We start from the raw sequence: 14,741 nt of genomic DNA, 5'->3' as shown, positions 1-14,741 counted from the left end.
TATCTCATTCTTGAATAGTTTTTCTCTCATATTTTCTTTTAGTTTCAATAAATAGTAAGAGATCACACTTTATTCTTTAAAGTTAAATTCAAAATTTAACATTCCACCACCAAATATGGGCCCCACTTTTTGTATGTATATATTTTATGTAGTGATTTTATATTCATGAGCCCAAAATAAGAACTGAGAAGACCAACCCAAGTTAAATGATTTAAGCCCAATTATATATTTGGCCCACTCTTGCACCTACGCCATTACGGCAATACTCTTCTATTCTGTTCCGTTCCTCAACAGTGGCGCTCTGCAAAGCAAAGGTGACCAGAGCTCATCATTCCATTTTTTACTCTGCTCAGTTATTTCATCTCTGTAACTTTATGGTTTTCGCATTTTAGTTCGTTGTTTATTTCACTTATCATAATACTGTTACTGTTCCTATGTTGTTATCACCGACCTGAATGTTCTGCGCTCCATCTATTTGTTGATATGTTCAAATGAGTAACAGTTTGGGTACCCTGTGTGTAGGTTATCTGTTTGATATGGAAGGTGGAGAGAACATTCTAGATATCATTCATAATGATTATGATGATGGTGATGATGTTGAAATGGTTGATGTTGAAGAAGGAGAGTTGGTGGAACCTGATTCCCGGAATTCTTTGGGACAAAGTGAAGCTGGAGGTACCAATGAAGCAAATGAAGACTCTCATAACAAGGACCACAGGCTTAGAGCTAAAAAGAAAAGGAATAAGAGAAAGAAGAAAGCTTCAGGGTCCAACAAGGCAATTGATATAAACAGGTTTATCATTTTCTCCAATGCGAAATTTAATATTATCTTCATGAACTCATTTTAACTTTATGACCCAGTAGAATTCGGATTGTTTTATGATGTATTTAAGGCTTTTGAATTCATCTCTTCATTTTCATTTAGTTATAGAATGAAGCATTGGTCACTGCTCCTTTTTAATCCCAACCTCAATATAGTCCCTGAAACTTAATCGAATTAATGTGTAGATAAGCCTTGATTTGTTTGTATCACTGTTAACAAGTTTTTGCTGCCATCTTGTCCACATGATTGAATTTGTAATGAATTGTGTGCTTTTCAGATTTGTGATAGATGTGTGTCGCCGTTTGAAAGAGAAAAAACAATATATGGTATACACTGCTGTAGGTTGCCTTGGGATTTCTGCACTAAGCGATCTCGTCAAAGAGGTAGGTTATGTATTCCATGTCTTTAGAAAGCAAGTTTCATTTGTTCTTTTTTTTGTCCATAAGAGTGCACCATGTGACTTGGTAGTATTCAACTAGAAGTCTAGAAGATATATCTAATCAGAGGGTCTACCAACCCAATTGTTTTTCTGTCATCAAAAGCTAATCAAGGATTTGTTTCTAATGATATCTTTGTATTGGAGTTTTCAGCCTCCTTCACAAAATTTCTCTCTCTGCATCTTGTCATGTGTAGTTGTTTGCTCCCACTAGTTTCATACTTCTAAATCCTTCTTTTCCCACCCAAATTGTGTATGGTTTTCAACATCTTACATATTGTTTAGAATTGTCTTTGTTTTATGTCTTGACCTGTTTTGGCCACATGTGCAAGCTTATTAGATGATTTCCACAATGGTCTGTTCTTTTAATCACTCTCTGAAATGTGCATTTCAAATTACTATTTTTGCGTTTTGTTTTCCTTTGAATTTCTCCATTTCTTAAATGGAAATGTGGTTATGTTTGGGAGTAGGCGCAACTTACTCACCTATTGCAAGGAAAGGTGGGAGTTAAGGTTCCATCAGATTTGGAAAAGTCTTAAGCTGCTATGCTCATCAACTCTTTCAAGCATCACACAACCATTCATAGTTCTGATGTGTGTAATTTTCCCATAACATTGCAGATTTTCTTCCTGATGCTAGTTTGCTCCTTCTCCTCTGCTTGAGCCTCATTGTTCTTGAGTGAACCACTTCATTATTTACTGATTTTGAAGGTTGATATCCATTTATTTATGTTGATATGTATATGCATGTAGACTGTAGAGAATGCTTTTAGTTTTCAGTTTAAACTAAATTAAGATTTACCATGCCCTGTTGTGAAGGTGAAGGGAAACTAGTGCAATCAACTAAATCATTTTTACTCACCTAAATTTACAGAAAGTTCAGAGCCAAATTTATATCTGATTTCCTCTAAAATTACATCATATCACATTGATGGTTATCTCAATATCATTTCATTTTTTACATCGCAAGTCATCTAGTATTTTTCCCCCTGGTTAACGTCTGCATCCTTTTCTACTCTAGCTTCTTCAAGCGTTGGAAACTTGGCAGAAATTTTGAAATACTATAACCTATGAACTTAGTCCTCTATTTATATTATCTCATGGGTTTAAGCCGTAAAATTTTCCACTGATACAAACCGTGTGTTACGTGAGATGTTTGTGCACCAGGTTGCCCTTTTTTTTTTGGAGACATTGCTTACTTAAATTTCAGACTTATAGAACCAACTTGTAATTTTACTATCTTGAATCTGTCCAAATCAATACACCACAAACTTCATAATGATATGTGAAAGTCACAGGTTGATGCAATTCAGGCTTGTGGGGGCCAAAAAACAGCTGATGGCAGTCGATTCCGGACAGGGGGTGGCATACTGTGGAACATCATTAAAGTTCGAGAACCAAAGGTGTACAAAGAGATAATGAAAAAAGTAAAGGAATTCGAGGTGTGTAATTGATGTTTTTTCTAGTGCTCACACTTTTTTTCATAAGTTTTCTTTTAAAAAAAGTAATTGATAGCCAAGGTCCAAGACTCTTAAAAGTTGTTATCGGCTTTGTAGTAACTTCTATTTGTGTCATTCCTCATTATGTACAATGATGCAGAAGCAATTCAGGCAGCCATACGTTAAGCAACCACCTGTGCCAAAGAAGATAGATCCTTCGGAAGGGATCAACCTTCCGTTTGCTGACAGAGATGAGGGAAATGTTTTAGGCAGTGCCTTCCCTGCTTCCCAAATGCAAGATCAACATGAACCAGCAGCAACTTCTGAAGCGAAACCTATCCCTGTTATTCATGATAGGTTAAGGACCCCTGTTTCGTATGATGATGATCTGCTTGGAGAGGATCCAGAAAAAGATGCAACCTGATTATGGAAGTAAATAGCCCTTTATCACATGGCAAGTTTTTGGAGTTCTACTTCACCTCTTTTTCATACCCCTTTTGGACTGCTACTCTGTTCTGCTTTTCGCCCCTCCCCAACTTCTTTTTGCTATACAACTTACAAGAGATTGAGCAGTGTTTGTATATTCCTTTTTTCTTCAAAGAGAATCGTGCTAAGTATTTTTCTTTTCTTTCCCCCTTTTTTTAATTACAAAAGAATGTTGGATGTATAGTGATTTCAATTCTCTAATATGAAACGCTGCATTTGTCTAATATGAAACCTTGTCTCTGAAGAGTTCTATTAAAAATAATGAACTAAGAACTGGAGGACTTTTTGAGGATGTACTAATCACTTTCAGAGTTTGAATTTCTCTTCCATACTACTATCATTAAGTGATGTATCATGTATATAAATATATCACATTGAACTAGGCTTGCGATTCCACATTATATCATAGCAAGGCCTTTGTCAATAACGCAAGTTAGTTAACATTATTTCCAGTTTTTACATATACTAGGCTCCTTTGTTTCTTCTGCAGGAAGAGGCAAACTGCGGTGCAGTCGTCTACCTTGGAGGAAGGATATTTGCTTTTCCATGCAGCTGTAGCTGCTTCCACCACTGCCTTAGCTGCCGCTGCTTCATTCTCTGTCATCCACACGATCGAGCAAACCTCGATGTTGCTTAGTACATCCCACACCTACAACAAGATAAGAAACCTCTGAACCATAATGCTAATGTGAAATGAAAATGAAAATCAACATCCATAGATTTTCTTTCCCTCCCCCTCCCCCTTTTATTTTTCCTTTCTAAATCTTCATACACACAAGAAACCATTAGTCACACAACACATACCCCATCACTTGCAAGCACAACAAATTGGTCACTTGATGTTAGAGGGCGAAACGAAATCTCCGGAATAGCAATGATACCGTGGTCCTTAAGAATGAAATCTCCAAAAGCACGAGACATGGCTAGGCCTGGGGAGTTCTCATTGGGTAACCACACTCTTTGGATGTGTGGTTCCTCATGTAGAGCAAATACACGACCATTACAACTTCTTATTCTATCTGCTTCACCTGCATTGGGTCAATATAACATACTTAGTATGCAAAATTATCAAGTTTGAGAACTCATTATACTCATAAACTTGAATGTTTGATATCCTTGTTAGATGGTTAAGGCTTGAATGGGAAAAAGTGGTCATAGTATTAGTCTCTCTTACGAGGTAATCCAGGCTTCATATCTGTGGTCAGTTGAATGGGAATGATTTCACCGTCACAAATTGTCCCCAAGACAGCTCTTGAGTCACCAAGGTTAGCCATGATAAGATCTTCACTCTGTTTTGTTGTTATGATTAGCAAATTTTGAGGTACAAGAGAAGAGACCACAGAAGCAGTGCAAATATTGCAATAGTTTCATGGTTTACCTGTCTTATAGCAACTATAGCTGTAGTTCCACTGCAAGAGAAATCTAGATTCTCTAGTTGATTCACCTCCTTGTCCATCACCCTGAAAGCACAAAGAATAGCTTCTTTCCACTCTTGAAAATTCTTGTTTGTGCACGAGTCATCATCTTCCAATATGGTATTGTTATCAATCTTGGCATGAGCTATCATATTCTTTTGGTCCAGAATGAGTGAAGACAAACGCTTGTTTACTATTTGGCTCACTATGCGACCATTCCTTCCGTGCCCATCAAAAACACCGCAAAATGCTGCATCCTCCATTCCATAACCCTTTAAGGATGAAAAAAGAAAGAGAGAAATCTTCAACGATGAGTTGAATCCCATTTTGGCTATCCCATTTTGGCTCTTGAAATTTTCGACCGGCCTCAATTTCGACCCTCAAATTTATAGTTACCCAATTAACACCCCCAAATATTGGATTGTGCCCCACGCTTGCCCCTGTAGCTATCTCCGTTAACGGAGATTTGATGTGGCACGTTAAGTTGACAGAGTGTGTATCCACGTGACACCCAACTTGCTAGAATGGATGTGTAATGAGTGAATGACGTGGCAAAAGTTGAATGAACTCAATTTGCGATCCTCTTTTCCCAATATGTTCGAGACTTTACTGGAGAAATTGAGTTCATTCAACTTTTGCCACATCATTCACTCATCACACATCCATTCTAGCAAGTTGGGTGTCATGTGGATACACATTATGTCAACTTAACGTGCCATATCAGATCTCTGTTAATGGAGATATCTACAAGGACAAACGTGGGTCACAATATAATATTTGGGGGTGTTAATTGGGTAACTATAAATTTGGGGGTCGAAATTGAGGCCGGTCGAAAATTTCAGGGGCCAAAATGGTTTCAATTCCTTCAACGATTTTATTATATGCTTTGTAATAATGAACATATATCAAGCAAAAATTTTGTTCGACATAATAAACAATTACCTGGCAAAGAGTGGCAGCATCTTGGTTAAGTCCTTTGCTACCCTTTTTAGAGTGAATAGAAGAAAGTCTGTGAATCTTACTTAAATTAACATTCTTGCTAGATTCATACACTGTTACATTCTCTTCAGTAGCTAAGTTAGATGATTCGTGATGAATCTCTGAAGATTCAGCGGATATGCAGATACCCATTTCAATTGAGGAAGCTTTTCTTTTTCTAATTTCTTTTTATTTACGGTCAAAGAATCAAATAAGTCCTAATCCTCATTCCTCAAGAAGTTGAGGAACTAAATATATAGCCATTTTACAACAAACGTGCATACGTAGAGAGCTTACAAGTTATTAAAATCTTTATGATTGACTATTTTATATTTTTTAATGTCTTTTTATTAAACTAGGATGTCCCAACAGTGGCTTTAAGGGACATGTACGTCGTATTTCTACCATATTATAGTCATCAAGGGGTATGACTTTCTATTTTAAATTAAGTTCACTTGCATCATGTTATATTCTAATTGAGTAAATATTGTTTTTGTCCTCAACGTTTGGGGTAAATCATATTTGTGTCCCTAATGTTTAAATCATTCTATTTGTATCCCTAACGTTTGTAAAAGTGATTCAATGTTATCCTGCCGTCAATTACACATCATGAACGCTTTAGTTTGAGTTTTAAAAATCTCTTCTTAAAGTTAGAATACAAATGTTTGGGATAGAATCGATGATCCACTTTGAAAAATAGATCATCAAAAGTTGAAACTGATTTCTACAACATTTACATAATTCACTTTTCTAGGAACATAATTGAATCTAAACACAAATAGTGTGTATAATATTAAAATCGAACACATCCAAGTGATACCTAATTGAGAATGAATACATCCAAATGAGAATAATTGAAAAACATAATCTGATTTGTTAGTATAATTGATAGTAGGATAACATTGAATCACTTTTATAAACGTTAGGGATACAAATAGGACGATTTAAACGTTAGGGACACAAATAAGACTTACCCCAAACGTTAGGAATAAAAACGATACTTTACTCTATTATAATTATTAGCAAGGTTATGCAAAATTAGTGTTCCATTATTTGAACAATTCATACACGTTTGATGCTATATCACTATTCCATAGAATGTAGATACAACTAATTGGGAATTAATCATACAAGACCAATTATTGGTAGTTCTTATCAATTTTCTCGTAAGATGCGTGGTTTACTTACTTTGGAAGGTCAAACCAATTCTAATTCTAACAATGAAATATAGATGGATGTTGAGGATTACTTATACGGCAATAAATATAAATCTAGAGTGGAAGAACTTTAGGTTCGCATGAAAGGGCAAACTTCTCACATGATCATTCAATTATATGATGCGTTCAATTGAAATATAATAATGAAAGTATGAGATAAATAAAAATTAAAAAGGGAGAACTCAATTGTTACGATGTGTCACCAAAGAAAAAAAAAAGGAGAGGAGAGCTTTAATATCTTAAATACTCTCACTGTTATTATTAAGTTTTAAATTTCTTACTAGCGTTAGGTTACCTTTAATTTTGACCATTTTATTTAAGATATATTATATTCATGTAATCCGTTATATGTGATATAAATAAAATACACAATTTTCTATTTATAAGAATAAGAGGAATAAAAATACCCACTCATAATAAATAATAATACCAACACAATAATATTAAATAGTACTGGAAAAATTACATAAACAAAAAGTAAAAGAGATAGAGACAAACTAACACAACAAGATTTTTAACGTAGAAAACCTCTTCAATGTGATAAGTAAAAATCATGAGTTACCAAAATCAGAAAATAGCTTCATTATGATGAAAAATAGGGTACAAAAAAAATCACAAATTAGAGTATAAAACATGTATATAACAAGTCAAACAACCCAAATTTCAAATCTCATAAACAACAAAAAAGATGAAGATACCACAAAAATAGAGCCTCTGTCCGAGCTTTATTTTTTCAACTGTAGACCTCCAATTGAAATCTCCACTATTTAGAATGAAGAATAAGATGAGGTGAATATGCAGTCCAAATTTCACGCCAATCCAACGTGAACAAGCAAGAAACGAACGCTCAAAGTCTGTTACTCTGCTAAAAAACGTAGACAGTGTTCTCGCTTCTCTTTCTCTCTTAATGCTTGTGTTTTTGACAAAATGAGACCTCCCATTTCAACCTTAGCATTCTTAGCAATTTCAACTATCTATGGGTCTGGATACCAACATTTGGGCCTTTCTCCACGTAGGAAAGGAACCCAAAGCCTAACAAATCTCCCCCTCACGACTATGTGGAGGTAACCGCCAATCCGCAATTAAGCAACAAACTTCAAACTTCCACCTTGGTGATGTCTTAGTCATCATATCAGAATCACTCTCATAAGTGTGAACCTTCATAAGTTCTAACAACTCAGCATCCAAAACATCATATACCCAATGATACCTCACATCAATATGTTTGGACCGAGAATGAAGAGTAGAGTTTTTACCAAGATGTATAGTACTTTAACTATCACAAAACAACACGTACCTCTCTTGAGCAAATTCAAGTTCCTTCAAGAATTTCTTCATCCAAAACATCTCCTTGCACGTTTTATTAATGGCAATAAACTCGGCCTCGATAGTGGACAAAACAATACATTTTTGCAATCTAAATTGCCAAGACACAGCTCTACCTACAAAGTTGATCAAGAAGCCTGAAATGGACCTTCTAGAATTAATATATCCGAGTCAGTATAACCAAATGGAATAGGCTTCTCACTTCCATAACACAACTTCATGCTAGAAGTACTACGAAAATATCTCATTATCCATTTTACAGTATTCTAATGCTCTCTTCCGGGGTTTAAAATAAAATGGCTAATACAACCAACAGCATGAGCTATATTTGGCCTTGTGCACACCACAACATACATTAAACCACCCATGGCTGACGCATATAGAATTTTTTCATATCTTTCTTCTCTTCTTTACTTGATGAATTTTGCTTGCAACTCAATTTGAAGTGTGTAGTAAGAGGAGTACTAACGCCTTTGTTGAACCTATGCAACATTGTCTCAATATATTTCTCCTGTGATAACCAAAGTTTCTTCTCCTCTTTATCACGCTAGATTCTTATACCAAGAATCTCCTTTATCATCCCAAGATCCTTTATTGCAAATGACATCGCAAGTTTCCTTTTCAACGTGTCAATCATAGAAGTATTCTGACCAACAATAAACATGTCATCAACATCTATCAAAAGGATAATAAAATCATTACTAGCAAACTGTTTAATAAATACACAATGATTAGAAGTAGTCTTCTTATAGCCTTGTCTATCATACCAGACTCGAACTTCTTGTACCATTGTCTTGAAACTTGCTTCAAGCCATATAAACTCTTCTTCAGTTTGCAAACATGATCTTCTTTGCCTTTTACTATGAAACCTTCAGTTTGTTGCATGTAAATTTCATTCTTAAGATTACCATGAAGAAAATCAATTTTCACATCCATTTGTTATATCCCTAAATCAAGACTTGCAGCCAAACTCAAAACAGTTCTAATAGAAGATCTTCTCACAACCGGTGAAAAGATTTCATTATAGTCAACTCCCTTTTTCTACCTATAGCCCTTGACCACCAATCTAGTCTTGTATCTTGAACATTGAGAATTTTCTTCATGCTTCAACCTATAAACCCACCTGTTTTGCAAAGCTTTCTTTCCTTTTGGCAACTTCACAAGCTCAAATGTTTGATTATCATGCAAGGATTTTATTTCATCTTGCATTGCATCAAACCATTTCTTATTGTCATCACCTTCCATAGCTTTCTCATAATCTTTAGGTTCTCCTTTATCAGTTAATGTCACTGAAGGTTGTAGATGGTTTAGAGAAGGGGGTTGAATCTATAGCCTTCTTTTGATTTAATGAATTAAGCCTTTAATATCTAAGTTACAGTTAAAAACTGTTTGAACTGTGTAGTGAAAATTTTATGAGACAAGAGAAGAAAGATGACACAGACATGTATTCTGGTTCAGTTGCCTTGTGCAATGCAACCTACATCCAGTCTCCACCACAACAGTGGTAACATTTCCACTATAGTTAAATTATTACATACACCAATTTCTTAGGATTCACTCAATCCTTTCACTCTCAAGTTCTTATCTAGCTTGACTTGGTTATGCTAATACCTAACTCTTCACTCTAAGTGCTAACCCAACTTAGAAAGGGGCACCTCACAGGTACAAGACACAAGACATATGAAACAACCTAAAGAAATCTGAAATAACTCTAGGCTTTTTTCTCAAGTATTTCACTCAACCTTTTGTCACACGTTGGCTTTTTCTTGAATTCTCTCTTTTAACCTTTTACCTCTCAAGAAATTACAGAAAGATATACATTGAAAATAAAATACAAGCTGTAAAATATGAAGGAGATTAATGCATCATCAACCTTTGTTGCTATAAGTTGAACCGGATTATTTAGCTATCTCTGATGAAACTTTTCATCTTGGTGGAATGTTTCTTTAACTTAGAAATACTGTCTAAAACGTTGAACTCTTCACAGGGAAGCTCTCAAACAAAACTCAGATTCTGGTTCTCTCTCCTTATCTTTAAAAATGAAAAACAATTTCTTTTTGTACCTCTTGCTAAGTTGCTGTTTGGATTTCTCTTTAGTCAACTCTTCGAGTTGTGTGCTTCCCAGGCTTGTCATTTCATTTTCTTCAATTAACCCCCAAATTAGGGATTTCAAAGCTGGTCATTTTGCTTGACAGAAGACCTCAGATCAGCAAAGAGAAATGTTTCAATGGTAAACCCAAATCTGAACCCTTGAGCAAGTGCTTTGTCCCCAAGAAACAATTTTAGCCTTTGATTCACAGTAGTGATTTTCAGAGAACACTTTCTCCATTTATCCCAAATTGGAGTTGCAGAAATTTAGAGAAGGAGTAATGAAAGTAAATTGCATGCAAATAGAAATAAATCACATTTATTCTCTGACTTAGCTTAGCTTGCTTTGATTTGGATGATTAGACACTAGCTTTTGATATTTACCTTTCTCTCTCTCTTTCTTCTCTGGTGAAATGAACAAAGAGAACAACTCTCTCTCTCTCTCTCTCTGATTTTGACCGAAGCAAATTATGTGAACGTTGGCTTTGAAAAGTTTCAGCTTGGTGAAAACTTCTTGGACTTGGGTTGGATATATGTTCCATCTGGCCCAGCTGAATCTTTGCTTTACTAATTTTGGGCTTTGTTAGCTAGAGAACTCACTAACAATTTATGTTTTATTTTCTCTATCTCATTGGGCTGCTGCTATTGTAATTTTGGCCTGCACCAATAACCAAAACAATTAAAAGCTAATTGGGTGTTTAATCCTTTAGATCAATGTTTGTCATCATCAATTTAGTTAGTTAATTTCTTAACTCAACAATCTCCTCTTTGATGACAAACATAGTTATGAAATTGATCAAAAGAAATTTAATTCAATAAGATTAAAGTACTTCCCTTTAGATGAAGTCACTTGCTTTTGAATTGCTCTCCCTTTCCTTCTCAAGAGTTGCTCCCCCTAAATTAGTGTTCTTCTTTTGTTTCCTGTTTACATATTCACGTAGGGAATACAACACTATACTATATACAATTTGTTATCCATGGATGAAGCATACAGCAAGAATTTTAACCTTTTCAACATCACATGAAACAGAGTCAAAGAATGTATCAAAAACAGCAAGACCAGTCAGCCCAAATAAAGCAAGAGCAACAAAATACAAATACTAATACTAATACTACTCCCCCTTTTTGTCATTAACGGAGAAAATTGCAACCAGCTTCCAAACCTGCAGCAAACAGTTAAGACACAGTCCAGATAATTAGAAAAGTAAAACAAAAATTAGCAGTTGTTAAATAATTTATAGTCATCCGAGACTGCTAGGAAGTCCAAACACAAAATACAATTGTTCCATGAGACAATTTTCAAAATAAAATAGCATATAAAATAGCAAAAGAGGAGGCATCCTTAGGCATCCGAACCATCCTCTATCTTGATCAGAATCAGCATGATCTTCAGGATCAGTGGCCATTGTTTCATCCTTTTGGAGATTGTCAATGAACTTCATGAAAACTACCACTCTAGCTCTGGACTTTTTGAGGAAGTTTGCATGCTTGGCAACAAGTTTCCTTTGTTCTTTGCTCATTGCAATTAGATGATTGGATTGAGAAATAAATTCTTGAACTACATCTTTCACCACTCCATATAAAAGTGATTTGTGTCCAGTGGAAGCTGAAGTCCCAGAGGCAGATGGAGGAGAGGATTCTTCTGGTTCATAGTCATCATCATCATCATCGATTACCACCCTTTCAGTTTGAGTTGGTCCTTTTTTCTATTGTTTCACTGAACCACCTCCTTTTAGATATGAGTGTCTATTTTCATATGTCTCATTTGACAAGTTAACACTAAAATATTCAAAAATACAGGTTAAGAACATGCCATAAGGAAGAGCTTTATCTTTCTCACTTCTAACACAATCAAACATGTATCTTACCATTAGGTATGCAAAAAAAATTTCAGTTTTTGTGAGAATAGCATACAAAACCAAAGTATCACAGAAAGACACCCTTTGATATGAGTCACTCTGAGAGAGGATGATATGGTTCACTATGCGATGTAACTGAGTACGAGTGTAACCAAGAGCTTTGTGAGTTGGAGTGATGCCATCAATCAAAGATATGTGTTCACACACATAGGCCAGAGCATCATTGTAAGAAAGACCTACCCCTTCATTCCACTTACCCGAAGTGTATGCACAAGCACCAACATCAGTGTATTTCAACGAATCACTATTGGTTTCATTGTTCAAAACAAGATCTCGGCCTTTAACATAGGAGTGAATGGTGCCCTCATGATAGGTCATGTTTGCATAAAACTCTTTGACTAAAACTGGGTAAAGTGGTTTTTTATTTTAAAAATATGATTCCAGTCCAAAAATTCAAAATTTTCAGCATAAACAAAACCTTTCTTTTTCAGATTTGGTAAATCAACTAAAAAGGTGGAACATTACGATGAGCAATAACACCATCATGGAAATCATTGTTCATTGCATATCAAAAATGGAGAGGATTGTAGTTTGAGTGGGAGGACATAAAGTGTGATTTGTGTGTAAAAGGATCAATGGAGGGCTTTTTAATTGATTTGAAAGGAATGCGAGGTTTACCTCATTGAGGACGAGAAGGAGCAGACCTAGGTTTAGGTCTTGTGGGTTCAGGCGCAGGTTCCTCTGCAGCAGGGCGCTTCCCTTTCGAAGTGCTTGGCTTGGAAAGAGCGCTAGGTGGAGCCGTCGGCTTGGAGGAAGAAGGAAACCTTGAAGGATTTTTCGTTCGTGCCATGGGGACTGTACGAGGAGGAAAGGTAGGAGGAGATGGAGAGGGCGTGAAAGTCTGATCTTGGGAGCGAGTAGAAGGTCTAGGTTTCTCTGAGAGTTTGAGGATTTTAGCCCTTGGACTCTTTTGAATCACAATTTTCTTCCTCATTAGAGTGAACTCAGGTTTCGAATGAAACAAAGCACTAATGGTAGTGGGGAAGAAACGAAGAGGTAGTGGATGGAGTTAAGAAGAGAGAAGTTTGGTAGCTGCACCAAGAAAAGAGGTTTCTTGAAACATGCAACTGCATCACCTATGACTTGACCTTGAAAAGACTTGACATCATAGAAAAAGGTGATTTGATTTGATTAACAAATAAAACAAAACATTTTTAAAAGAAAATTTTTTTACTAAAGGACAAAACACAGAATATCACATGGATAATGTAACACTCATTGGGCCCAGAGATGGTGGTGTTTAAGGAAACATATTGGACCAATGTAACTCTGAACTAAAGGGTTGGCCTAGAAGATTCAGATCGTGTAAATGAGCCCAGAAAGTGATATTCAAAGAGATGGTTCTTCACTTGCCCATAATTGTCTCATCCATACCTGAGAGAAAAAAACTTCAACAAAAACATCAACTATGCAGAAATAACGAATCATGACTTAAAATTTCTAGATTAGTCCTAAACTTGCAAAATCTGTCTTCAGCTAGAGGTTTGGTAAAAATATCTGCTAATTGATCTTCTGATTTAACAAATTAAATGCTAATATTCCCTTTTTGAACATATTCTCTTATTGAGTGAAATCTCACCTTAATATGTTTAATTCTAGAGTGCAAAACTGGATTTTTGGAAATATTTATGACACTCATATTACCACAAAACAAGTGAATATTTTCAATATTTAATTTAAGTGTTAACCCAACTTGGATGCTAATACCTAACTCTTTACTCTAAGTGTTAACCCAACTTAGAAAGGGGTACCTCACAGGTACAAGACACAAGACATATGAAACAACCTAAAGAAATCTGAAATAACTTTAGACTTTTCTCTCAAGTGTTTCACTCAACCTTTTGTCACTCATTGACTTTTTCTTGAATTCTCTCTTTCAGCCTTTTACCTCTCAAAAAATTACAGAAAGATATACATTGAAAATGAAATACAAATTGTAAAACATGAAGGAGATTGATGCATTAACAGCCTCTGTTACTATAAGTTGAACCGAATTCAACTGACTCTGATTAAGTTCTTCATCTTGGCAGAATGCTTCTTTAACTTAGAAAATACATTCCAAATGAACTCTTCACAGAGAAGCTCTTCAAAGCAAACTCAATTTCTAGTTCTCTCTCCTTGTCTTCAAAAATGAAAAACATTTTCTTTTTGTACCTCTTGCCAAGTTTCTGTTTGGATTTCTTCTTAGTCAACTCTTTGAGCTGTGTGCTTTCTAGGCTTGTCATTTTACTTTCTTCGATTAACTCCCAAATTAAGAATTTCAAAACTGGTCATTTTGCTTGATCAAGATCTCAGATCAGCAAAGAGAAATGTTTCAATGGTAAACTCAAATCTGAACCCTTGAGCAAGTGCTTTGTCCCCAAGAAACAATTTTAGCTTTTGATTCACAGTAGTGATTATCAGATAATACTTTCTCCATTTATCCCAAATTGGAGTTGTAGAAATTTGGAGAAGGAGTAAAGAAAGTAAATTGCATGCAAATAAAAATAAATCACCTTTATCCTTTGACTTATCTTAGCATGCTTTGATTTGGGTGATCAGACACTAGCTTTTGATATTTACCTCTCTCTCTCTCTCTCTCTCTCTCTCTCTCTCTCTCTCTCTCTGTCATCTTT

The 14,741-nt window shown here is 35.4% G+C and overlaps 2 protein-coding genes across 4 annotated transcripts; one reads left to right on the top strand and one right to left on the bottom strand.

Moving 5' to 3' along the window:
• On the top strand, positions 212-3,427 carry LOC107606330. Of its 3 annotated transcripts, none has more exons than XM_016308379.2 (5): positions 212-314; positions 523-793; positions 1,101-1,206; positions 2,557-2,700; positions 2,858-3,427. In XM_016308379.2, exons 2-5 carry the CDS (start codon positions 537-539, stop codon positions 3,119-3,121), a joined length of 771 nt encoding a protein of 256 aa, XP_016163865.1. In that variant the 5' UTR covers positions 212-314; positions 523-536; the 3' UTR covers positions 3,122-3,427. The 3 variants fall into 3 exon arrangements, with proteins under 3 accessions (XP_016163865.1, XP_016163866.1, XP_016163864.1); XM_016308380.2 differs by having other exon boundaries at positions 277-352; XM_016308378.2 differs by lacking the exon at positions 212-314 and having other exon boundaries at positions 384-793.
• Positions 3,476-5,811, bottom strand: LOC107606329 (probable protein phosphatase 2C 72). The gene is made up of 5 exons (XM_016308377.2): positions 5,541-5,811; positions 4,562-4,870; positions 4,358-4,472; positions 3,988-4,211; positions 3,476-3,832 (listed from the first exon to the last, which is right to left on the bottom strand). The coding sequence occupies exons 1-5, from the start codon at positions 5,727-5,729 to the stop codon at positions 3,617-3,619; spliced, it is 1,053 nt and encodes a 350-aa protein (XP_016163863.1). The 5' UTR covers positions 5,730-5,811; the 3' UTR covers positions 3,476-3,616.

This window comes from Arachis ipaensis, chromosome B07, assembly GCF_000816755.2.
Source record: "Arachis ipaensis cultivar K30076 chromosome B07, Araip1.1, whole genome shotgun sequence".
Taxonomy (NCBI): domain Eukaryota; kingdom Viridiplantae; phylum Streptophyta; class Magnoliopsida; order Fabales; family Fabaceae; genus Arachis; species Arachis ipaensis.
This window is presented reverse-complemented; position numbering and strand designations above follow the sequence as displayed.